Source organism: Helicoverpa armigera, chromosome 3, assembly GCF_030705265.1.
Source record: "Helicoverpa armigera isolate CAAS_96S chromosome 3, ASM3070526v1, whole genome shotgun sequence".
In the NCBI taxonomy this organism is placed as follows: Eukaryota; Metazoa; Arthropoda; class Insecta; order Lepidoptera; family Noctuidae; genus Helicoverpa; species Helicoverpa armigera.
The window spans coordinates 9,773,638-9,799,097 of NC_087122.1; the positions used below are offsets into that span (position 1 = coordinate 9,773,638).

At 37.6% G+C, this 25,460-nt stretch overlaps 1 protein-coding gene across 3 annotated transcripts in view; it reads right to left on the bottom strand.

The window, feature by feature from the left end:
- Positions 1-25,460, bottom strand: part of LOC110377785 (voltage-dependent calcium channel subunit alpha-2/delta-3) — a 57,905-nt gene that overhangs the window by 6,922 nt on the left and 25,523 nt on the right. For all 3 annotated transcript variants that reach the window (XM_049835942.2, XM_049835941.2, XM_049835943.2), the window contains exons 4-18: positions 15,784-16,012; positions 13,227-13,358; positions 10,368-10,645; positions 3,888-4,001; positions 3,394-3,589; positions 3,066-3,202; positions 2,607-2,687; positions 2,417-2,497; positions 2,258-2,332; positions 2,093-2,107; positions 1,867-1,977; positions 1,286-1,499; positions 995-1,040; positions 533-705; positions 38-128 (exon numbers count right to left, since the gene is read on the bottom strand). In XM_049835942.2, the coding sequence (XP_049691899.1) occupies positions 38-128; positions 533-705; positions 995-1,040; positions 1,286-1,499; positions 1,867-1,977; positions 2,093-2,107; positions 2,258-2,332; positions 2,417-2,497; positions 2,607-2,687; positions 3,066-3,202; positions 3,394-3,589; positions 3,888-4,001; positions 10,368-10,645; positions 13,227-13,358; positions 15,784-16,012 (1,973 nt within the window). The remainder of the gene's footprint in view (positions 1-37; positions 129-532; positions 706-994; positions 1,041-1,285; positions 1,500-1,866; positions 1,978-2,092; positions 2,108-2,257; positions 2,333-2,416; positions 2,498-2,606; positions 2,688-3,065; positions 3,203-3,393; positions 3,590-3,887; positions 4,002-10,367; positions 10,646-13,226; positions 13,359-15,783; positions 16,013-25,460) is intronic.

Genomic DNA, 25,460 nt, shown 5'->3' on the forward strand with positions numbered 1-25,460 from the left:
GTGCAAATCATGCTTTAATATAAGAACAAATACTTACTGTGAGTGATGGCTAGCATGTCCAGTGTGAGCGTCCAATTCTTTGATTACCATTGCGTCCCTAATTAATGATTGCACTAAAGTTTTGTCACCTGAAAATGAAGCAGACTTTTAATGTAGTGTTCTAAAAGTTATAAAGGGTTGAGGGTTGTTTGGTTCCTTGATTTTAACTATTGACGAGAAGTCTTCGAATAAGCGATGACGGTTGATTCAATCTATAAGTCTTCCTTCTTTTCTGAAAGCCAGATTTTGCAACGAGCTTAACATCTAACTTTTTCTTAAAAAAAGTTTCCATGAAATTTCTTGCCGGCTCTTCTTCATGCGAGCGTTTTTTTGGAATGTAAGAGACTGCAAAGGCCTATTTGGCTCATTTTCTAGAATATTTTATGTAATATAAAAGCTCCTCAAAATAACAGTTTAAAAAATGGCCTGTTCGAAATAAAAACAGCAGACTTTCGCTGTCGAAACAATATGTTATACTTCATTAAATACGTACAGTAATAGGAGTCCCTATCCTGCCTCTTGTGCGCGTTATGCAGCGTGAGTGCTCGCGGACGCAGCGACATCCACTTCCAGCCCGGCCGCCCCGCGCGAGACAAGAAGTGCACTAGTTGCTCCTCCGCTGAGTTGAACGACTGCTCGGATGTCGACGCGTATTCGCAGTACACCCTGGACACACAAAAACAAAGTGTTGTAGTTTCTGTGATGTTGATGTCAACACTTTGTGATAGTGTTGTCCAGTTAAGAAGTAATGAAGATTTGAATCTTCATTGCATACTTAGTATAAAACAAAGTATTTTTTTGTCCCTATATCCCTATGTCCCTTTGTACGCTTAAACCTTCAAAAAACATCCATTCAATAGTGGGGAAATACTGTTATCCCGTGCAAAGCCCGCAAAGCGGGTAAAGTAGTAAGAGTATATATGAAACGCTAGTAAAGTATATATAAAGTTCTTACCAATCGGGATGGACTTTCCAGTTTTCGCCTTTGAAGTATTCCGTGACTGCAGTTAGAAATTTTTTGGGTTAGTTACAAAAGCAATTACATAAATTAATAACAAATGGAAAAGCAGACAGAATTTACCAAAGATTAGGTTATAGGAATATGTTATAGAGGAGTCCTTATAGAAGCACCAAAGTGAAGCACTATTTGAGAGCAATAGAGATACTATTGCACAAACGGTCTCAAATCAAGGAGCAACAAGGTCTCAAGCAAAACAGAAGACTTCTACTTCAAAATCTCACTCACCATTGACAGGACTATGTTTGACTTCTTGCTCCGCTTGAAGCTCATACATGCCATACCCATCGGGAAGCACGGCTGCCAAAGAGAACGGGGTACCGTCCACCGGGCTGTAGAAGTACCGCTGTCGTCTGGTGGCGACGCGTCTCATGTTGTCGTATTGCACTTTGACTGCGATCTCGGTTTCGCCTTCGCGCTGTTCTATCATGTCGTGGCGAAGCTGTAAGTTCGCAATTCAGTAATTATGTTTTTTTAATACTTTTTATATGAAATTGCCAAGAAGGGTTATGTTTTTGAAGTTCTTCTTATTTCTACAATTTGTTGCATTTGTTGGTCACATAAGTTCGAAGTGTTGACGGAAAGTAACTACGGCATAATATTTTAACGTCTACTTAAATGTAAATTAGACAACCTTCGGTTACTTACAGCAAATGATGATTGCTACTTATGAATTTTCGATACGTTGGACCGAAGATTGAACCTTGGGGTACCCCTCGGACTCATTACAAATACAAATAATCTTTATTGTGGTACATAGGTAATATTAATTTTAAAAGGCTTATCATGATTTCATCAATAATACTCACATCAAGTAGAAGTGATGTTAGATTGACCCTGGAGTTCTCATCCGAGTCTACAAGCAGTTCCACATCAGTGAGGTCTACGCTCGAGTATAGAGGGCGCAGCGTCTCAGTGTACTATGAAGACGAAATATAATATAATTAGTATTACTAAATTATGACTAACTTTATTAACATTCCTTCTTGATAATTAAATTGATAAACGATTTGGAAAACTTCATTCTGTACTTACTTCCTCGTTTGTGTGCTGTAACAATAGAAATAATATGTTTTAAAAATACATTATAATCTGGTTCGTCATCAACATCATTGTGAATTGCTACTTCAAATTGTACAGCTTTCATACGACTCTCTGGGCAGTTATAACAGTAATTAAGAAGATAGTAAAAATACATACCAACGGCCTTAAATCTGGATGATACAATACATGCCCGTTGTTATCCACCATGAACGAGTAACCGTTCACACCCAACTGTAAAAATATAAAATTGATTAGGATTGTAATGTATACTTCAGACGAAATTATGTAAGTATATTATGAGGTATGGTAGGTTACCTTATATGGTGGTACGAGCTTCTTTATTTGATCGATAGGCACATCGGTACCAACAACGCCGAGTAAATTGGCTTCTCTTTGCTGGAAACAAAAGGAATTCTATTAAGTAAGATTTTCTTACAGATAAAGAAGGCTTAATATCAAAACTACAAAAGAAAAAAGTAAGTAATGTAGGAATAGTGATACTTACCGTGTGGTTTCGCCTATCGAAGATGGGTACGGTGACGGAGGACATCAGCTGACCCATTCCATCATCAGCGAGGCTACTGCTCTGTAATTGCAAGATAAGGAGCATTTCATTTCTGAAGTTGGCACATAGGGTATGCTGTGTAGGCCTGCCCTAAGCTGCCTGTTTGCAAGTGCAGGATCCAGCCCTTAAAAAGATTTTGGGATCTGTTCTGTCCGATATGGCTCTAAATATTGGTAGTACATAAAATGAAGAAATAAATGTGAATGTTACGTCACAATTAAAATGGATTATGGCATGCCGTCAATATCAACAATGTTGATTCATTGATTTAGAAATATTCTCAGAATCTTTCGGTGTTAACTATTTTCATAACAGTATGTATTTGAAAGTGCCTGCTTATGTATTGCATCTTTCACCTAATATAATCCATAGTGACCAAGTATAAGAATGACTACATACCCTGCCGCCAACGTACGCGGGGCTCCAGTGCACAGGATGCACGGTTTGGTACATGACGAGTGGTCTCGCCAGCACCTCCACAAAGTGAAGCACTTTCGACTTGATCTCTGAGTGCTCGTTTATCGTCACGTAGAAACCTGGAATATTTACATAATGTAGGGAAAACCAGTACAGCATTGAATGTATATGTATGTGTAAGTGTATGAATGATTATAACTTTGAGTTTTTTATGAAACAAGCTTGTAGCAATTAGAAGTAGTAGAAGGTTCTTAATAATTCTCCCAAATTCATTCATCTTTTATTTTCACCAACGACCACTAAACTTTACCTTTATTAGTGCAAGCCATATCCTTCATATTATGTCCAGCAGTAGCGTCTCCTCCCACACGATACGTAAAGATGCGCACAGGCATATGTGGCCAGTTCCACGTGCGGAACACCCCCTTCACCCCGCCCGCACCCCCGCCGGCGCCTATCACGGCGATCGCTTGATTGCATTGACATCCTAGACCTGTTCTGTTGTACTGTAAGGACATGAAAGAAAATATTATAGGTTTTTTGTTTTTATATTATAGGGGACGACCAAAGAAACGATGGATGGATTGTGTGAAAGTTGTCATGGCTAGAAAGAACGTTACTTGTGAGTTGACGGCAGACAGAAGAGTATGGAAGAAGAAAACATTTTGCGCTGACCCCAAAAAATTGGGATAAGGGCAGGAGTATGATGATGATAATAGCTTTTTTAGTGTAATTTTTCGCCTTCTTCAGGTCATTACGTAGATAGTACGCTGCTTTTTGGAATGTTAAGAATAAAATGTTTACCCGATGTAAGATTTCGAAGCCTGTGGTGAGAGCGCCCGTCAGATTAGCCACACCTCCGGAGAGCTCTGCGTTCCATAAAGCTGTTTTCAACTCTCTTATCGTCTCTGGAAGAGCCTGCAACAATTATAAAAATAAATATGTTCTTATGTAAGATGCTTCGATGCCAATTACCTAAGTAGAATTTTCTATAAATCAGAATTTGTATAAAAACTTTCAGTCTAAACTTCCATCTCTAACGTAATACGTTACTTTTATAAATGTAAGCAGAATAAGCAGATCGTTTGGTTTATCGGCACAAGACTAACTCAATCTAGGATAGCACTTATTCCATAGTAACTCAATAACTCCAATAAGTTCACTTTACGATATCCGGCGCTCGCTCACACGAGCTACGCACAAAGTGCCTTCAAGGGCCGTGGAGATATTCTGCAATTTTATTGCTCGATATTCCGCCCACATCAAAACGTACTAAAACGTAAAGGCACGTTTGAAAATATGAATATTCATAACATTCTCTTCATTACGCGATACCATTGAGATAAGGAATGTGACTAATTTATTAATTGCTTTCCTTTCTTTCCTTATCGCAGCGATCAGTTTTATGAGAATAATTAAAATTGATATTAGGCTAAAGTACCCTTGCAGAAGGTCGCAGCTACGTTGCTGGGCGTAGTTTATAGAGAATAGAGGCTTTGATGTTTGCAAAAGCTAAATAACCCTGCTACATAATGCAGCATTGGAATTATCTTGAAAAGAATCTACAAGGCCTTACCTTGGCTCGTACTGTTTAATAAAACTGGCCAAGTTATGTGTTCAACTAGCGATGAGTTAAAGTTGTGTCTAACCGCGGACGAAGGCTGCACCTGGTTGCAGGCGAGCAACCTTGAAACTTACTGCGAAGGCCCATTGTTATGAGTTCCTAACACCAACATGTTTAGCGTTTATTGCTTAGATATCTTTGACTAGAATGTCTAACGTCTAGGAAGGTTGTAGCTTCCATTAATCGTACTAAGTTTTATGTAGTTACCTACTCAGCCAAAAACGGGTCCAAGAATATATATTTTTTTCCATCTCAGAAGCCATATTATATAATCAAAGCATATAATATAATAAATAGAATTCCCATGCGCATTTAACATATCAAATAAAACCAATGTAACTATACTAACGAACAGTAAATAAGTCATTAGATAACAAATAAACCGTTTACCGACTCGTTAATGTTAACAAACACAGAATATACAAATGAAACATGGGGCGTATAACTCTTAAATATACAAAGTTTCATTTCCCCGGGGACGACATAAAGCTGGGAATGTTTGCCATGTAGCTAATTGTTGGATCGTATATTAGCCAAGTTGGTAGATTTCAAGCACACCTTCACGAATTTGTATGTATAAAGTATGCACGGTTTTTCATAGTTTACATGGATTAATAAAGTGTTCGGGGAAACTTCTTTGCTGTTCGCCGCTATTGTTCTCAAGAAAACATAGCAGCAGCTCGAATGGAGCTGGAGTATTATCTAGTCATCGATCGGACTTGTGACTTGGCTCGACCCGCTGTTGGGAAAGTGTGCAAGTATCGCAACAAAGTTGCAAGCTCGCGCGATAAGGGCGCGGCGCCACCCTCCCACCTGTCACGAGCTACGCGCCGCTCTCTTCTTTGTACCGTTGATTTTATCTCTAAACTTTGCCGAGACTTATGAACTGAATAAAGTGAGCACGCCAAGATGATATTCTCGTTGAAATATAGTTCTTTACAGACACCTCGGGAAATGCGAGGATGTCTTATCAACTAACAGTTTAGACAGCGAAAGATTGAGCCGACAGCTACCGGCTTACGATGTGTTCGTGGTCGTTGAACTTTTTGAAATCCATGCATACTTATGTCTTATGTTGAACTCTTTCTGATTTTATGAATTGTGTAATAACATGGGAACAAGTTATTTAAATTATAAAAAATCGGTAAAAAAACTTTTGAGTTAAACGGTTTTATCTTATGTGCACTGAAAACTAGAAAATAAAAAAAAACTGTTACTTACCTTAAACCTACGTAGGTGGTCCCGGTCATATTAGACTAAAATAAAAACGTGGGGCCTATTACCTTACTATTGCTGTAATACTTTCTTCTAGAGGTATAATAGGTGTGGATTGCATCGACTTACTATAATCGTAACTGGAGATTTTGACAAAAAATAATCAGCCGTAGCGGCTTCACCAGCGAACGCCGAGCTCACGATCTACCAAAGTATAAAGATATGCTTTGCCATAGGTAGGATTTCAGAGGGCCCCACGTTTTTATTTTAGTCTAATATGACCTAGTAGACACATAAGATAAAACCGTTTAACTTAAAAGTTTTTTTACCGATTTTTTATTTTCTAGTTTTTAGTATTTAATGAAAATACCGAATATTCCTCATTCTGTATATGGGTCAGCAGCGGTGAGGGAGTGCCAAACTCTTACTGACTAAAAACCGTTTTGTTTCGTCGTAGGCCTTTTATATACCAAGACCACGGTAACTCTTTCGAACAATCCCCCAGCCCAGGCAGGCCTTGGCCTTGTTGGGCCCCGCTGGGGTTGCTGACAGTATTCTACTTGACTAGCCCTTTCATTTGATACCCATATTGAGGGGGTTGTGGAAAAAATATGTAATCCGCCATTTTGTACCGGCGGCCATCTTGGATTTACAATGTTATTGATATTACTATATTGTATTGTCATCGGAATTCAAGGTGTGTACCAAATTTCAGATCAATCTGACAACAGGAAGCTACTTAAATTTGAATTACTAAATTTGACCCAAGAAAGAATAAATAATAAAACAAACAGGGTGAGCTAAATAAAACCGTTTAAAAAATGTTCACTCCATTAACTCTTGCCTCTTAATTGAGCATGAAAATAGTCAAGAAAAATACGAAATATAAAATCAATTAGGTATGTAACCGCATCTTTCCCAATTCATCCTATCTGATCAAAAAGAGTTAGGTCGATAAAATCAGGTTAACTGTTAATCGAAGTCAGTTGTGAAAAGTTCGGGGTGGTGAATACAATAAATATTTAAATATTATCTGTCACTTAACGCACATCACGCCACATCGGGTAGGTAGGCCCGTGGGCACTGCGTGAGTGCTCGATTGATGAATGTCCCGCATACAGCCCTCGCGTGGCACCGCCGTCATAATGAAGTGCTTTTTGTATTTGTCCCTAATGTATTCCATTTAGGTTTTAGTGTAAATATCACCTTTTTATAATTTTTTTGTTTAGGCTGTAGCAAATCCTTGTATTATTTTATTATTTGACTCTGATTTTCATAATTTATATATGTCGTGTAGAAACTGGACTTAATCTTCTGGTTGGACCCGAATTAGGAAAATATTATGAGGTTTTGCTAAGCTTAACAAATTTTTAATAATAAATGTTCCCCTGCAAAAGGCTTATAAAACAAGTCAAAATCTCATCAATTGTGATGATAGTGATCAGCGTTGCGTTTGTTATTTACTCAATTGTTGCGTTAGTATACAGTGAAACTAAAATGGTTTGATACCCAATATTAATGGCGTCGCATTAAAGCCGGCTCCATTGAATCCATTAAGGTGCGTACACACGATGACAGATGAGTATCGGAGCCCAACCGCGGCGTTCCGACACGCGATACTTGCATTTGTCGCCATCATTTACATCCTTGTATACAGGCGGGTTTATTGAGCCACAGTTATTTAGATCCGCTTGATCTACTACACAATAAATAATACAATTGGGTACTTTTTATCGTTATTCTATATCTAAGAGCAAGTGCACGCTAATAAAACATAAAATACAACGTTCCATAAAGATATTACAGTAAGAGAATTTCAACAACCTGTGCGTACAGTGATTAACAACATTTATGCGTCTTTTTGCAGTAGGTCAAATAATGGTATTCTGATTTGACGATATTAATGAAAATGGTTGCCGATATTGCCGCATTCCTTCGCAATATGAATATTATTAAGTTTTCCATTGGCCCGAAATTCCGGATTGTGTCGCTTTTTTACGAAGTTTCATCAAGTAAATTGCTTATTCGTGGACGTGCTTCAGAAACTGCAAATATGTTGTCGATGAGGTATAATGGATATAAGCGTAGGTAGGTACGTACTACACGTACGTGTAGGCGTATAACTGTTCTAGTGCCGCGGCCGCAGCCTCGCCCACGACATTTCTATATGAAATACCTTTGGTCGTAATTATAACAACCGCGACTAGCCGCTGGTCAGTGTAACAGTGCCTTCACCCACTATTGCAAACCTCCCCCCAGCCATGTTAACCGCACTCCAAATGTAGAAATAAACTTTTATAATTACGAATATACGTAACTACAGCTACACGTTTCCTATCGATTTCCTAAACGATGCGGTATTCTTTGTCTTTTGACCATTTGGGCATTGTGTGGTTACGAACCTTAAATGAAAATTATATCAAAGCGTGGTATTCTATTGTATTCGTCTATAGGAACCACGGGCTTCGGGTGACTAACCTCTTATTAACTAGACCTTAATTGAATCTTAAATACATAAATTCTAACGAGTATGTTCATTGTTAGAAAGATCAAGATTATACGCTTTCAGCTTTTATACAGCACATGAAAAGATTATAATCAACTATGTATTTGTATGCAAACAAAAAAGTGTAATTTCATCGCCAAAGTTCTGCACGTAGCATTAACCTGCCAAAGCAGATTTTCAGTACGATTATTGTAGCGCATATGATTTTCCGATTGTGAATTTCTACGGAATACGAAATAATTAATAAAACACGGGTCCTGTGTTCTGCATCCGTTCTGTCACGGTCCGCAACCGCGGCCGTTTAATTTCATCCCGATTTTGCTCGAAATTTCCATGTTCGTCAGAGTTTTTTTTGGTAACATTTTTGGTGTATAATCCTTAACGTGATGTTATCTTGGCGTGACCTAAATCCAGCATTGTTAATGCAAAAACGTGGACAATGTGCCCGCCAGTAATTGACACGCATAAACCGATATTAAAAGCTTTATATGTAGGTAATTCGAGGACAATCTACGTCACGTTAAATCAGTACTGACATTGAACAATTTGTTCCGTACCTGTATTTGCAACCCTCGTTTTAATTAAACTTATGTCGCGTATTTACTGTTGATTGTCGCCTCGCTTAGCTAATAACACGTTAGAAACTATTAGCAACGTTTTAATGATTTATAAATTGGTCCCACAGCGACGCTTCTGCTTTATCGCAATAGCTTGTTATAATGACACATGTTTAATAAACTAGTTTTCGCCAGTGGTTGGACCTGCGTCCTGTGGAAATTACTCCGTGTGCCAGGATAAAAAGTAGTTTATAGTCTTGCTCAATTGAGAGACTATCTAATGCTGAAAGAATTTCTCAAATCAGCCCAGTAGTTGAAATTAGCGCGTTCAAGTAACCAAACAAGCTCTACAATGTACAAAACAATAGTGTAGATATGGTTACAAAATAAAACTAATCTACCAACTCCTGGGAATTAAAATTCCCTGTGTAAACGAACTAGTATCAAAAAGTCAGCTCGCCATAAGCCCAGAGTTCCGGCTCTGCATTATGTGGGCTTAGCTCCCACGTAATATTAGCGCACAGGTAATCGAATATCCTAATAGAGTGTAAACACTGATGGATAGCGATTCCAGCGCCGGCGGATATTCCTACCCACTAGTTTTGTTTAGCTGGGTTTACTACCCACGTGACGAGTTTATATAGTACTACTTTATTTCCACGGTGCCTGAGTTTTATGCACATAGACAACATATATTCTTTTATATCGCAGTGTCAAAGAACTTTTGATATCGATCGATGAAGATATAAGTTTGGACAGCTTAGGTTACTAGTTTTTTCAACTTTCCAAACAAGTAAGAGTTGACCACACAACTTTGAAGTTCGATAGCATTTATTTATATATTTAATACGAAATAAAATCAATTTGACAAAGTTATAAGCCGCAATATCGAAAGTAAAGTTAATAAAAAGCCAATAGTCGATCGTCCAGCGTAAATGTTGGATCGAAAGGTCGCGGCTTCCAACACGACCGCGTTGAACTTATGACACTTATATCACGGCCGCCATTAATATAATATTGTATCAGCTTATAAATACCCCTACACGTTTCATCCATTATTTACATTCCAAATAAAAAACATTGACTTGCTTTTTCCAAGTAAACGATGGTTCATAACTATTTTACTCACATTTCTTAATCATTTAAATCGTTGGAACTTTTAAACCGATCTCAGTGAAGCTTGCCAACTTGAAGATGAATCGCAGCTCAGATCGAAAACTAGGATACTTTTAATATTAAAATAAGATTTGATTTTCGAGGAATATCTGAGTGATAAATGTGTTTTCAATCTGAGCGTAAAGAGCAAATGTTTTTAGAATTCTTTATTCAGTGGAGCAAGATTTTTTTGCTAAGTAGATAAAATGACGTGAAGTTATGCTTACCTGAGCTAGAACTTTGGTGTAGCAGGAGTGTAGCTCGGAGATTGTGTCGCTGTATCTGTAGATGTTGACGAAATCGTTGGGTCCGAGGGTGTCCAGGAGAGCTGATACAGTGGACTTGGCAAGTCGCCAGTACGACGAGCTCAGGTCATCGGAGTCATCCAGGAGGATCACTAGATCTTTAGGGGAAGTCGCCGCTTCGACGAACCAGTTTGAAGACCTGAAGTCGTAGAAATCTCTCGCGTGATGCGAGTAACCGTCTTCTGGTGGCCAGGACATAGCTGCGATACACAAACCCTTACATTAATCACAGGTAAAACTTGCTACGATATCAGCACATAAAGGTAAGTATTTGCTAAAATTTTAAAATCAATCAAAGATCTTGTTTGTTTAGTACGAGACGAAATAAGGTAAATGTTTGATTTTCATCTAGGTAAGCGAAGTTGGATAAGTAAACATTATGTAGCGCGCATAGCATTCGTAGCGCACGTAGAAATCGTAGCGCTCCGCTTTCGTAGCAAAGTTTTAAAATGTACTTACTTGGTTATAGTAGGGGAGGCGAGAGTGCTAAATCGGGAGTGACTCGAGCGTCAATGAGACCTATTAGATTGCGAAGCTTAGATGATAAGAAGAAAAAAATGTCCTGACATACACACACTTTCATCGGTGGGTGGAGCGGCTATAAACTTTCAAAAATGTAAAAAAAAACAGTTGCATGGACATACTCGAGCGCGTCAGATATTAATAGCATGCACGTCCTACGTCATTTTGAAAACATACGTATATTAATCTGACTGTTTCCATGGTGGGGGTGGTAGTAGGTAAGGGTTAAAAATGGGAAAAAAAATAATTTTATCGAGCGTGTCAGATTATCAAAAGGGGTGTTAAGTGAACCAAAACGAAGGCTCTTATGCAATAATCTGACGATTTAGACGTGACCTAAACTCGTGGCCATTACTTGAAATTGCAAAAAAAAATCGCCATTTTGAAATACTCGAGCGCGTCAGATTAAGATATATATGGTTCATTTATGTACCCTTAACGTAATCATCTTATAATCTGACGATTATCTGGAGGAATTCGCTTAATCTGACAATGGAAAGTTTTTTTGCAAACCTTTTAACAAATTGAAGAACTGAAAAAATTGCAAGTAAATAAACCAGTATGTACCTATTCTTTGAAGTACAAAACTTTTATTTATAAGCAAATAAGTATGAAAAACATAAAGGACAATGGACACAAATATACGGAACCTCGTACACTCCACCAATAGCAATGTCATACATATCATTGTATAGGCCTTTTATCTAGAACAACCTTTAATATGACAGCTTTGTTGACGTTTGCCCGTCCTGAGATATAGATCAAAAAGTGTGTAAAAGTTAAAACTAAATAATCCATTGATATCTCAAGTTTTTAAAGGAATATCTAAGTGCTACTACGAGTATGTCTTCTAAGTACTATCAACTTTTACACACTTTTTGATCTATGGATCAAAAAGACACTTTTTGAGATATATCTCAGAACGGACAAACATTTCAACAAAGCTGTTATAATAAAGGTTGTTCTCGATAAGAAGGCACATAATACATGATATATATGATTGCTATTAGCGGAGTGTATCAATCTGCTCATACATTACATAAATTTCTATAATAATTACATTTAATTATAATGACATTGATAAATATACATGTGTCATAAACAATACAATAGAATCTATAATAACATGGCTTGACGGAAATAATCTACGCGTAAATCTTACAAAAACTAATTTTATTCAATTTAATACCCATAGATAAATCTAAAATCTAAATAATCTGCCCAGCCTTTTTCCCAGCTATTTTCATAGGTACAAAAAAAAAATACGTATAAAGACTTAATTTATTAGTTTAATTAAAACCATCCAGTAGAGTTGCGCATTGCCACTCTTGCAGAACAGATAGAAAGAGATAGCAGTTGCTTTCATTGATGAAGCGACACTACGCGCGTAATTTGTGAACCACGTTATGCAGAGTAGAGCCAATGTTAACCGGATGACTAGGCCACCACGACCTGTATAAAAAAGGCGAAGTATACGAAACGGCATTTCTCGGTATCACGATAGACAAACAATGCAACTGGAAGGCACACGTATTTAACAAAAGTATGCAATAAAATGAATCGTCTTCGTTAAAAACAATATATCTGCATACCATGACCAGTAACTTCCTGAGATTAGCGAGTTCAAACAAAAAACACTTCAGCTTTATAATATTAGTGTAGATTATTTAAGACCCAAAATGTACTAACACTTATTGCAAATGAATTGAATTGAAAAAAGAGAGAGAGGAATAGAAACTTGGGAGGAGAATACCGGCATCACGTAGCTGCACGCTTTAAACTTTATCGATTAATTTTCCTTACTTCGGCTTACGGGAATCGTCAGATTTTATATTTTTCGTGAACGTTGAATTACTCCCTTCAAAATAAAAAAAAAATAGCCGCGCTCGAGAAAGTCAAGATGACGTTTTTTTTTTACAAGTTTGTAACCTTCCTACTTCTTATCGTCAATCGCAAATTGTCAGATTAGTGGAATATACACTTTTTAGCATATAACTAACTTACCCTAACTTAATCTGACGCGCTGGAGAATGTCAGATGATAATTTTTTTTTTACTAATCTGATCCTTTATTCTAGACGCGCGGCTGCATATACAGGGCTTATATTTGGTGGAGGTGTTAAATGGGGTAATAGGTACCTCCCTATATACTAATCTGCCGCGCTTGAGTAAATCCCGAAATCCCTTCTAGGCCTCCCCTACTATTATTCATAAATTGTGCAAAATGCAATAGGTATATTAGTTCTGTGGGCTCTTTTACCTGGATACCGCCTCATGAATCCAGAAGACGAGGCGTAGTACTGCCACGACAGCGTGGGGTCGATCTCATAGTTGTTCACGAACAGGGGGTCCAAGTGCTCCGACCACGCGATCTGGTTCTGTACCTCGCCATCTGCGACAACAGCCAAGTTTAACTTGTCTCCAACTTGGACGATATTTTACAACCCCACGTTATTATTGCGAACCACTCTTGCGGGAATGTTTAATTGGACTATTACGTGGTTATTTACTGGGATTTAAATGATACAGTAGATTAATTAATACATGCTGACTTTAACACTAATATTTATATCTATAGGTCGTTTTTTAAAATTAACCATTGTAAAATAATGGTCCAAAAAGTTATAAAGTAATCAACATTCCCATTTTATAAAAGCATATACCGAATAAAAATATAATAAAACCTAGTTGAAGTTACGGCAGACGGAAACAGTTTAACCTATTGCAATTTAAAAATATAATTTAATCTGAATAGTTGGCAGCCATTTTTATAGACAACAATAAAACTGTTTATGAAGCGGCCACAGGCACGAACAAGTTTAAATTCCGTTTATTATATGTAAATTATTTCACGTGCTGTTAACCTTATGAATTATGTATGAAATGCAGCAAGTTCGTTATACAATAGGGGATAATCGCGACACTGTTGGCACTCTGTCCACCAATTAGGGAGATTTTCTTTAACTACCCATTAAAAGAAGTGTAATTGGCAAACTTGGTTCATTGGGCAGCCGTGATTGCTTTCTCCTGGACCGCCGGCCGGAAAAATTAATGGTTCGCCTGTGTACTATGGGTTTGTTAAATAAACGCACCAGGCCCTATGTAATTACGCCCTTTAAATTAAATACGGCCTGCCAAACGATATTTGGGGATTTTTGGAAGCGTGAAGAATTTTGTGGGAAGTTTATTTTATGTGTGTATTTAACTTTATTTAAAACAACAACAACAATAGCGTCTATATCAATAATGAAATCCATATACAATGCACAAACAAAGTCAGAACTGATAAAACCCTAGGCTTATACAATAAATAATAGCAGCGAATCGACCGACTTTAAGGTCGGTATTCTAGAGCGATACTCGAGCATGGATCCCGACTTGAATCCTCGATTCAACCAATCAAATGCATTCAAATGTATGCTCTATTCAAGATATCTCGAGTATCGTTCTAGAACTCGGCCGCAGAGAATCGTGGCATAGTTTCTCTTTATTTTAAAACTATGGACAAGTGTAATTTGTCAACAATAATTCATCGTAGATTTGAAATACATTTGTTGGAGTGAGCACTACTAAATAGTGAGGAATACGTCAATCTGTCCATTAATCATCGGCGGCCTCCCCGGGGCCGACCCCCTCGCGCTCGTGTGTCAACAATATATTAGCTTCCATTATTTAGGGATAGAGCCTAGTTGTATTTTTAACTAACATTTCATTATTCTAAAAAGTAAATAAGCATGATGTTCGAATGTAATTTAATAGGGTATTACATGCATTTTTGAAATATATCTTAAATAAATTCTTTAGTCTTAATATATCTCAAAAAAATTAAAAATATTTTTTTTTCTCACGTTATGTACGAATATAAATTAATTGTTTTATCATAATTTCAAATTTCGCGCGTATTTCGCGAAAACGCGGCACACAACGGACGCCATGATTGTTTTTTGGTCATGACGTCATTACGTAAGAAAACAAACTACAGCTGTCAGTAATACATATTTTGATATGTATTGAAAATTTTAATAATGAGTAATTATGCTCCGTATCGTTGGTGTGTTGTTTCTGAATGTGAGAACACTAGTGTAAAAACACCAGACAAATTATGGATTCAAGTACCAGTGGATATAAATATGAGAAACACTTGGTTAAAAGTTGTTGACTACCGTAATGACGTCATTAGCATGGCGGCGACATTTCGTAGTGTTCAAAGACAGATAAAAAACCCTAAAAACTTTAAACTGCAATAAAAAATATATTTATGTACCTTACGAAGTGAAACTAACATTTCCCGATTGCTTTTCCTCTAAACAATCATTGTAATACACTTTTAATTTTTTTCTCATCTAGACTAAAATACCCTATTGAAGATACTTTCATGCTTTGCTTGATATGAACTATGATTACCTGACGAAATCAATTAATTGCCATTACTAACTTATTAAATAAATATACTAACGAGATCTTCTAGAAACCGTTACGAAGTTATTAAAAAGTAGATTCAGTATTAAAGTTCATGTAAAGATTCATTAATTAGCCTCTAACCTTGACCTAAAATATTTTAATTAAAAAAATATTCTTTTGAATTTTCTACAAGTTCATTACTTTCTGTATCAAAATATTATTTTCATTTCTTAAGCAAAGGCCTTGTACCTAAGTTATGGTGAAGGTTAGAGGTGAGAAGAAGATCAGCTAGATTGTATACCAGCAGATTGTAGCATTGGTTTAATTATTGAATTTGCACGGGCTGGAATTGACTCTAAAGAAGCTTACTATAAAGTACTAGATACAAATACTAGTTAATGTATGAGAGTACAAACCATCAGTATTAATATAAGGTGGCATAAGCACGGCACTATAGCTGGTGTTGACAGCGATATGGTCGAAGTGTCGGCTCGGCGTGAGGGCCAGGCGTCGGGCTCTCGCGGCCAGGGTCCCGTCATCAGCGTGCACGTTCAGCCAGCGCGCGTCATAGTACGAGCCGGGTGCTCCGTCGCTGCCGCCGTTCCCGGCTGACAGGGCTGCCGCTTCGGCGCTGTCCATGATGCGCTGAACAAAAAATTGGGGTAGGTATTAGATAAACAAGCCGTTAAACAATTGGCGGGTTTAATTGTGAACAAATGTATTTAAATGTGAACAAATCTAACAAACACCTTTGTAGAAAAAAAGTTACTTTTCATTTAATCATTTATTGAAAAACACTAGATAATAGAAAGACATGAATACATCCTGTCATATAAACAACAAAACACTAACAAACAAATAAAATTACAGTGCAACATGTGTAACACAAGCCGACAACAGTTCCTAACGATGACAATTGTTAAGCCTCACGTTAATAAAAACTACGGCTGTATTCCCACAAGTAAAAGTATTAAAAGCACCTCGGTTTAAAATAAAAGTTTATATTTGTGTCAACATTTCCCCTGTCGCATGATTTACAAGGGTTGAAACAGTCAAGTCATGGAGCGAGCCGCGGCCGCTATCACAAAGAGTGGCCGGATAAAAGGGGTAGACAATTGTCGGCAATTAGCCGCCGTGGAATTGGGCTGATCGATAGCTGCCTTTGTCCCGCAGCCAAGCATTAGCGAATGATCAAAAATAATCAGCCCCAATGCGCCACACCTTCCTCCTAAGATAGGATATATTATGTTTGTGGCGCAGGTTTTATCTACCCTTTGAGGGAATGCTTCCTCTTTATTTAATTTTGGTATAATAGCCAAAATTTAATATTAAATTCATATTTTCTTTTCATTTGTTTGGGGGAATATTAGAATAACAGGATTAGCCCGCTAAATAGGACTTGCGGTCGTAATCTGTACAAACGGGATAAGCTTGTGTTCAGATTAAGGTCAAAATATCTAATTAAGCCGATTTACACGTAAAATATGGTACTTAGACAACATCTTAGACATAAGATTTCGTAGATAAATGAGGTCGTAGTCAGGTCACATTGCAGACATTTGGCAATCCTGTGACCTGTGAGTGTTTGATAATAATGATAGGAGTTGCGTGATCTTAACGACCCAGAACTGATTGCGTCTATACTTCTAGTTGGCTCCACGTCGATTATATGAACTTTGTTACTGCAACATCTAGGCTATTAGGGCACACCCATACCATACAATTAAGTAGTTCAAATATTTTAGGAACAAACCGCGGCTGGCATTTAGTTTCAAACAAATAACTTAGTTGAAAATATGCGCTAATGTTTGTATACGATGAAACTTTTGTACACTTGAATTCGAAAAGCGTACTCAATCAGTTTTTCTGTACATTATTCTAACTAGGTCTTATTACGTATTCAGAAGCTTAAAAAAAGGTCTACGGAAAACACAGTTTATAAATGAGAGTTTTTAGTTGTGAGACGAAATAGCCCCATCCTAGGAACAAGCTCGCGAAGTGGGGGCGAAGTAATTAAAACTTGCACTGAGCTCAGCTCGCCTCCTACACCACTACACCGCACTTGCAGCGTCCGACACCCCTCGCTCCACGCAAAAGGATTTTTATTAAAATTAATCCTTTGATAATAAGGAGAAAATCTTTTAATCTGGGTGCGACACAATGTATTTTGTAGTACAAGTTAAATTGTGTCTCTTAATAATGATGCCGTAATTATATCTTCTATTATACCCAGTATCTAACATGCAATCAATTTGAATGAGTATTCAGAATTATCGTGATTCAGCTTACACGGCTAATAGAGAAAAGCAGCAATTAAATAATTACAAGACACCTCAAATATTTTATTTGAGCCATTAGGAACGGCTCCGAGCGCGGAGTATTCTTGGAACAATGCTTAGTGCCGGCCGTAAATACATTCCTTTATTTTGTTTCAGCTACAGTTTCATTAAGTGCGAAATGTTGGCGTCGTTTTTTCTCCGTGCGACGCCCGCAGCGCAGCAATCCCCTCGATTTTTCAACTTTATTGTTGAGCTAAGTTCCGCCGCTTTCGGCCCACTATTGCTGAGTTCTATTCCCAACTTATTATGCGAACTATTCTGTTGGCGGGCTTCTTGAGCAGACAAATGGAGTCTTTGCAAATGTTCTGCTGTTATATTTTAATAATTGCAACGTTATTTACAAATTGTTCGTTCAACTTTGTTGTTTTAGTAGCGATGACATTAATTACCCTCAAGGAATGCACAGCTTGTATTGTACTTTATCTTCTATTTGAATAAGTGCTCCGCGTTTTAAACAGATGTGTTACTTTGAAAACGTCGTTTGCAAAAACTTTCATGGAATCTTCGTATCTCATAAGTGTGTTAAAAAGAAATAAGAAGGCAGTGTCGATACAGCACTCTCATTTGCAGCAACCGGTAAAGATGAGGGGTTGAGACGAATAAAGCGAAGATAAACGCTCCAGATAAACTCAATGTATTCACTATGATTCCGTCTCGTTGGCGCTCAATGTGTCGCTACACACCCACGCTTCTAAATAACTACAACATGACAAATATACGGAATATTTTTTACTCGCTTAAGCCTACTTATTAGCCGAGCCTCACTGAGCAAATACTTAACCGAGTAGAATAAAAACATATATTGTGATTTAAAAGTCAGTTCGAAGCGTGAATACAACGTTAACACGACATTACGCTTTTCTCTTGAAAGGATTTTAGGGACGTACTATAGAGTCTCTTTTCGTTCAGATCTATTTTTGTTTAAAGCACACTTAAACCTTCTGCAAAGATACTGTTGAGAAATCAAACTGCTACTATGTACACTTACAACTTATACAGACTTGTCGGCGAATTGTTGAATAATTTTCAATATATATATAACGTACATATTTTTCTACAAGTTCATACGATATCGCGCAACACTTTGTGGATCTCGAGGGTTCAGTGAACTTCTCTCACATCTTCGAGTATGTTCTTCAAATACTGAAGTAGCGTTAGTGCAAATATATTGAAAATTGGGCGCTATACTTTTTCACGTGCTTGAAAGTTTGAATATATATTTTAAAGAAAATCAAATGTTTAAGCTAAACACATTTAATTAGCATCATAGGCTTGGTAGGCGATAATTAATTCCAAAAGAACAATGAAAATAAAATACAAAATTAATATTTATGTTATCGCCATCGCTAACTACATATTAGAGGTATAATGAAAACAAGAATGGTGCTTTAGTGCAACGTTATAAACTATACTAATGTGGAGTAACTAGACGAACAGTGATTCACTGTTATCTATACACTACTTTTATGTTACTGATATATATATGTATTCACTGACAGTGAATACATATATTTAACGTAGAAACCCAACATAATCTCAAAACACTTCCCTATTCTGAATCCAGAATCCTGGAGCAAGTTCCCTTCCACTCGGAATAGCAGCAAGCAAAACACGGCAGTGTTAATGACGCAACTTAATTCATAATTCAATAGTGGCACGTCATAAGTGTAGCATCTAATTTGGGCGGTCGTGCAGCGGCGTCGGTGTTTGTCGACGTGCCCCGAGGACGGCTCCGGAGCGGTGACATAATGCAATAAGTCTGCAGCCATGAGCGTGGTGCTGCGGTCGTCCCTCCCCATCACATGAATAATCCGTTTTCACAGTACATACCGCACACATGGGCAACTTTTTGGCATAGATATGCTATGTGTGTTGAGTTTGGAGGTACCGCGGTTCAGTGCATGAACTCTCTCTGTGTTTTGAATTTTATGTCTATTAAGCATTGCACTCCTCTCATGTATGCCCAATCATGGTTATATGCTCTTTTAAATGTTTCATTCAAAGATTATATAGACCAACGTTAACAAAGTTTTTATTTAACAACAAGGCCAAATTGAACGAGTAGGGGAAAGTGGTATAAGATGGGGTCGTGGGGTAAGATGGGGATTGCGAAAAAAAGAATGTTCCAAACATGCTTTGAAATTACTACTAACGTCATCTAATGGCATTTTGAGTAAGTTATTCAGTGGCATTCATATCATGGCAAAAAGTTCGTGCATTGAGATTTCGTAAGTAATTTATTGATTTTGACACTTTTTATCTAATATTTCGATTAAGTGATCTACGTTACTGTGTGAAATATGTGACAATAAGACAGACGAAGTATTTTTTTCGTAAAGTTGACATATTTTGCCAATTTATGAGCAATGTTTTAATCGAGTAGCTTTGGTTTTCTAATCTCAAAAAAATAAAGTTTGCTAAATTGTCGTTTGGGGCATGATGGGGTACAAACTGCCATACTTACGGAATCTCCATACAAAGCTGAACTAGAAGAAAGACAAAGAAGTAACAAACTGAAAACGAAAAATAAGAAGACACAGAAGAAAACCAATAAAGAAACTAGAAAGCCAGCCAAAAAAAAATGATGAATCTTAGAGTGACACTGAGGATACTGAATGTTAAATACTGTCAGGGTTTGTATTCTCAATCTACTGAAGGATAGATCACTTGTCAGTTGTGTGGAAGATGGGCGCATTGTCCATGTGCAGGAGCTGAAGACGATGATGATGAGGCGATACATATTTGTCCCGATTGTGGCGACAGTGATTGATTTAATGCACCCCACAATCATACCCCCATCTTGCCCCATTGGCGGGGGCAAGATGGAGAAAGGCACAGTTTTGAAAAAAAAAAATTTCATAAGAAGATTTAAATTTTTGAGTTATTGTTGATTAGAATATAAGAGAAATAAGACTGATTGTTTCTCAATTAAAGTTTCTATTTCGTATAATAATTTTTTGTTTGTATTTCAGCCACTTTTCCTTAAAGGCCCCATCTTATACCACTTTCCCCTACATTCCATGAATTTCAAACACACTGCGCACTGAAATAGTAGCTGAGCAAAACTACAAACTAACGTGAGCGAGCTAAGCTAATTGATTTTATTGGATAAGTAATCTTTAACTCAACAGAGTTGTAGACTGCTTTCACACCGAAGTTAGTTTGTTTGAGTGGTTCTTTTACTAGGTTTTACTTAACTTCAGTGGAGATTAAAAGGAGTTTAATATTTATGTAAACCATATAAAACAAGGAAACTGTGCTTTACAGATATTTTACTGCCATATTTTAATTAAAGGAGATAACAGTTCTGCGAAGTCTGATCTACATAGTGACTGTAGTGCTAATACATCACGTAGTGGTTGTGCAATAAGTAATACATACATAACAGTTATTGCGACACACGTGCAAACACTCCGCGACGTGCAAGATATAGAGGTAGGTTTGAAAGTTACGAACTCGACAGCCCGGAGACGTAGACGCGAGCTGTACTATCGACAGTGTATGGCGACCAATCGGAGCCCGCAGAAACACGATTGCAGTTCGGAATGATAATAAGGGTACAAAACTGAAATCGCTCGGGAGTAAAGACCTTACAAGAGGTCAAATCTTGAAGCAATTAATATGTTGTTTAAGACTACAAACAAAAACAAAGGAAGAAAGTTTTATTTTTGTTTTCAGCATGTCAGTTTCTGACAGGTGAAGGTTGTTCAACTCCATGTTTTTCGTCACCACATCTTTCTCAAAGCTATGTAAAAGTTCAGTGTACATACCTACACGTTGTCATACAAATCAACCAACCATTCGTGTAGCACTTTCATGTATATTCCATAACGACATAACACAAAAGTATTTCCGATTTTTCCCCGTTCATATTACATTGGAATCTACTAGGTACGAAGCTGAAATGAGATGAACTAGTGCCTATGTACTTGTATAACTACATGTTCTAGCTACGGAATATGAACAAACGTAATCCCGAGTGTCGACAGAGCTCAACTCGGAGGGAATCGCTACAGCAAACTAAATCTATTTACGTGTCACATGCCGCGAACTTTTGATACCACATTTAATTTGGAATCGTGCATCCAACTGTGAATAGGCAGCTAAGTGTACTTCTAGCGACTAATAAAAAACTATAAATCATATATTTCTATGAAGTAAAGAGCGAATGATTAAAATATGTGGTGAATTTTTATGACAACAATGTATGGTAAAATGCTAAATAAAGTAAATTATTCATGTTCCGTAATAATTTATTAACCTCGCATAATATAAACGTGCCCACTAATTTATTCCTAAAGTGAGCAATAAAAATTCAGTCACCCTTTTTAGTAAATTCAGATGTAATCGTATAGCCGTCGACATACTTGTCACAAAACATTTATGTTATTTTATAAGTAATTATAAATTGCTACATTCGCGCGAGAATAGCTATGAATTTTACGGCCTCACATTTTATAAAGCCCCTGAATAATATGACGTATTACTGTAATAGCCTTTTACAATGTCAATCTTCTTTCCAATTTATTCAAGTAAATGATCGCATGTCGGATCTCAATGAACTGGTTCGGTTTTGTTCCAAAGAAAAAGTCCGGGAGGCACGTCTAACAATAACATGATTACTTTGTAACGTTTATTAGAAGGCAGTGGTCGCTAAATTGAGTTTTATATCGAAGGTAGCGGTGCAGGTCATTGATCCCTGCCCTGTGGCGCCGGTGCCCTGCGTCCACGCTCAAGCCGTACCTTATATACCTTATCACTTACGTTTCTAGCAAAATATATACGGCACTTTAAAATAATATTTCTCTACAGAACGAGTTTTAATCAAATGTGTAGTTACGTTGTACTGACTTATAATTCTTTTAAGCTTCACTCGGTCTGCATTGTGCGCTTTGTCATAACGGAAAAAGAAGAAAAACGTGAAAGCCGCGCTACTTCCATTAATCTTTTAAAGGATTTTATTTATTTTCTTATGTAGCAATATAAAAGCTGCTACTTCACTGATAGGGAGATGTTATTATTGCACTAAATAGCAAGGACGCTATAAATTGTGTTGTCATTTGGTATGTATAAAAGGTGGTATCTGTGTATGGTGGCAGTAGTGCAGGCGTCGGTGCGCGCTTTAGAATATTGAGTAAGTAGCCTACAGGAATCACCGCCCTCTATCCTGGCGAGGGGCGGCGCGTGCGAGCGGGACGGGGCACCGTCTCAAGACTGCGAATCAATAAAGTCCACTCGTATAAGTCGGGCGGTGCAGCGACTGGATATGGGTCACGGTGCACTCAGCCCCCGAGATGGTATTTAATAACCCTCTACACGCTCTGACAGATATTACTCGATCCTCCTTCCGCCCGCGACGTGTTTAAATGTAAGCGATGGAGCGCCGGAAAGATTTTTAAATGCGCTTTCAAATCGTTATGACATGATAAATACTGAGGACGCGTTTTTTATCGTTCGCATTTTTAAGTTCAAAGGCGGACATTTTTAAGCAATATAAGCGACGTCGTCATAAATGTCGCATCGGAGATGATTGTCATAGCAATTTCCGACACCGATTGCGGTCCAATGGCGTGAATTATGTCAGAGATTTCTTGTCACAAACAGCTGGTGTTTCGCAATTTGCTGATGGCGGCATTAAGGTCGGGCAAGTGCAGCGGTCTACTTGGTGTGCTCCTCCCCGCGCCCCCCCGGCGGAGGGTGTCCCCCGCTACGCCCTGCGGCACGCCGCTGGAATTTGGCGGTGCGCCTTGCACTTAGGCTTGCTACGGAATTTAAGCATACACATGTTGTATCGTATAGCGTGGGAAGCGTAACGTATTACCTTACAAGCCAAGCGGATATTGTACTCGCTTGTGTGGCTTCCATCCCTTTAGCTCTCAAACGATTTAATAAAAATAAAATACTTTCAACAGATTACGTGCACGGAGCACAAAGAACGGAAAATATGAATTGTATGTTACAAGTTGAAGTAATAAAATACCCGTGTGGAAGCTAAGTCTTCTACCAGGAAGTCGTTTTGATCTGGGTTCAGCCACCAGGTTAGATCACATAGATATGTGTTTATTTTAAAACTATGTGAAGAGCTCATTCCCTTTTGGGAATACCAACGAGATGCGATGTTATGATAATGAAAAGTACTGCTACCCGATCAAGATATCATAGTAGAGTGACAAGCTTAACGGTTGATGACCAAAGAGTTAAAAGTGTAACTCGAGTTTAGACATGACTTCGTTGTAAAAGTTAATCAATTCCAAGCACTAATAAAAAACTTTCCCATTTTTCCATTGCTTTCACTTCACTACACTCCTAAGCTTTTAGTGTTAACTTTCAACTCTAGTCATTTCCTTTTAATACGAACCACTGCCGAAAAGATTTATGAGTGGCCAGTAAGTTGCTACGAGCTGCTACGCTTACGCTACGAATAAAGCCCTCGCTACGAATACTCGTAGTTGCTACGAAATAAGGCGGAGTGACGTAGTTTGAAATTGTTGTGAATTCAAAATTGATTTGGTAGTGCAGTCGATGTAGGTATTCCAAGTGTTCGAAGGCAGCACCTGGGTTAGCATAGTTGTGTGTGACGACGTCAGAAACTTGCATCAAACACGCGACAAGCGCGGAGCGAGTGTACAAACTTGATGAATTGTTAGCGTTACATTACACGAATTATTAATGAGTTTATCATAGTTCGCGAAGGCATGCATCTATGAAGCTGTGCATCGTGTTACATTATGAAGACATTGTTGCTGGAATCTGTTGCTGAGGAATTTGATCATAGCGTGTTTAAATTATTATTATATCTTGATACTATAATACTGCCAACTAGCAGATATTATTTACGTTTTATTCAAAGTATATATTTGAACCTTGTTTAGTAACATAAAAATAAAAAAATGTGTTACCAAAATCTAACAACAAACACAAACAAATGTACGAATTCGCTCAGTAGGTGCACTAGTTCCGAAATAATTGTATTTCACATAGCGAGCTGGCAGCGAACTCGTGTAAATCCAGCCATAGCTCCGTCGAACTTATTTATTGTACGAGTGCTCAACTGACTGCAATAGCACAGCGTTTGTTAATAAGCCAGCCAATGAACTATGTCTTTATTTAACTAGCACCACTTTTTCAATTACTGACTGGTTTTTAGTGAGGCAAGTGTATTAACTGAGACATATTGGTAACGATTACAGGTTTTGGAATAGGTTACAAGAGAGTTAAAGGTTATAATTATCATAAAAAATGCATTTATGGCTCACAAAGTATGATATCCAGAAATAAAAAAATATGCTGTGAACGAACCCAATTCTGGGATTGTACATAAACTGACTCTTTTTTTGTGTTTAGTTATTTTTAAGTGTGCAATAAGGAATAATATGCTTTTAAGTACTCTGATGATATCAATCAAATAGATATAAAAACAGCAAATTTGTACGTATTCATAAGTATGTAGAGTAATGAAATAGTGGTGGGTCAGAGCTGGCAATTAGCGCATTTGAAACTAGGCCGTTAGTTGGGTTGCAACCGGTTCATTGCGCCGCCTAAATTATGACAAGCAAGCAGAACTACACTTAAATGGTTTCATTAATATATTACACTTATTTACTTTTAATAAAGAACAAAACCTTACACTTTATAGAAGATTTTTCTTAGTTTTTTAATCCGTAGCACACTTCGTAGCGCATGCTACGATTTCGCGTAGACTTAAGTTTGCTATGACGGATTAAGATCAGTATCTTGTTTAAATAAGAAAAGTG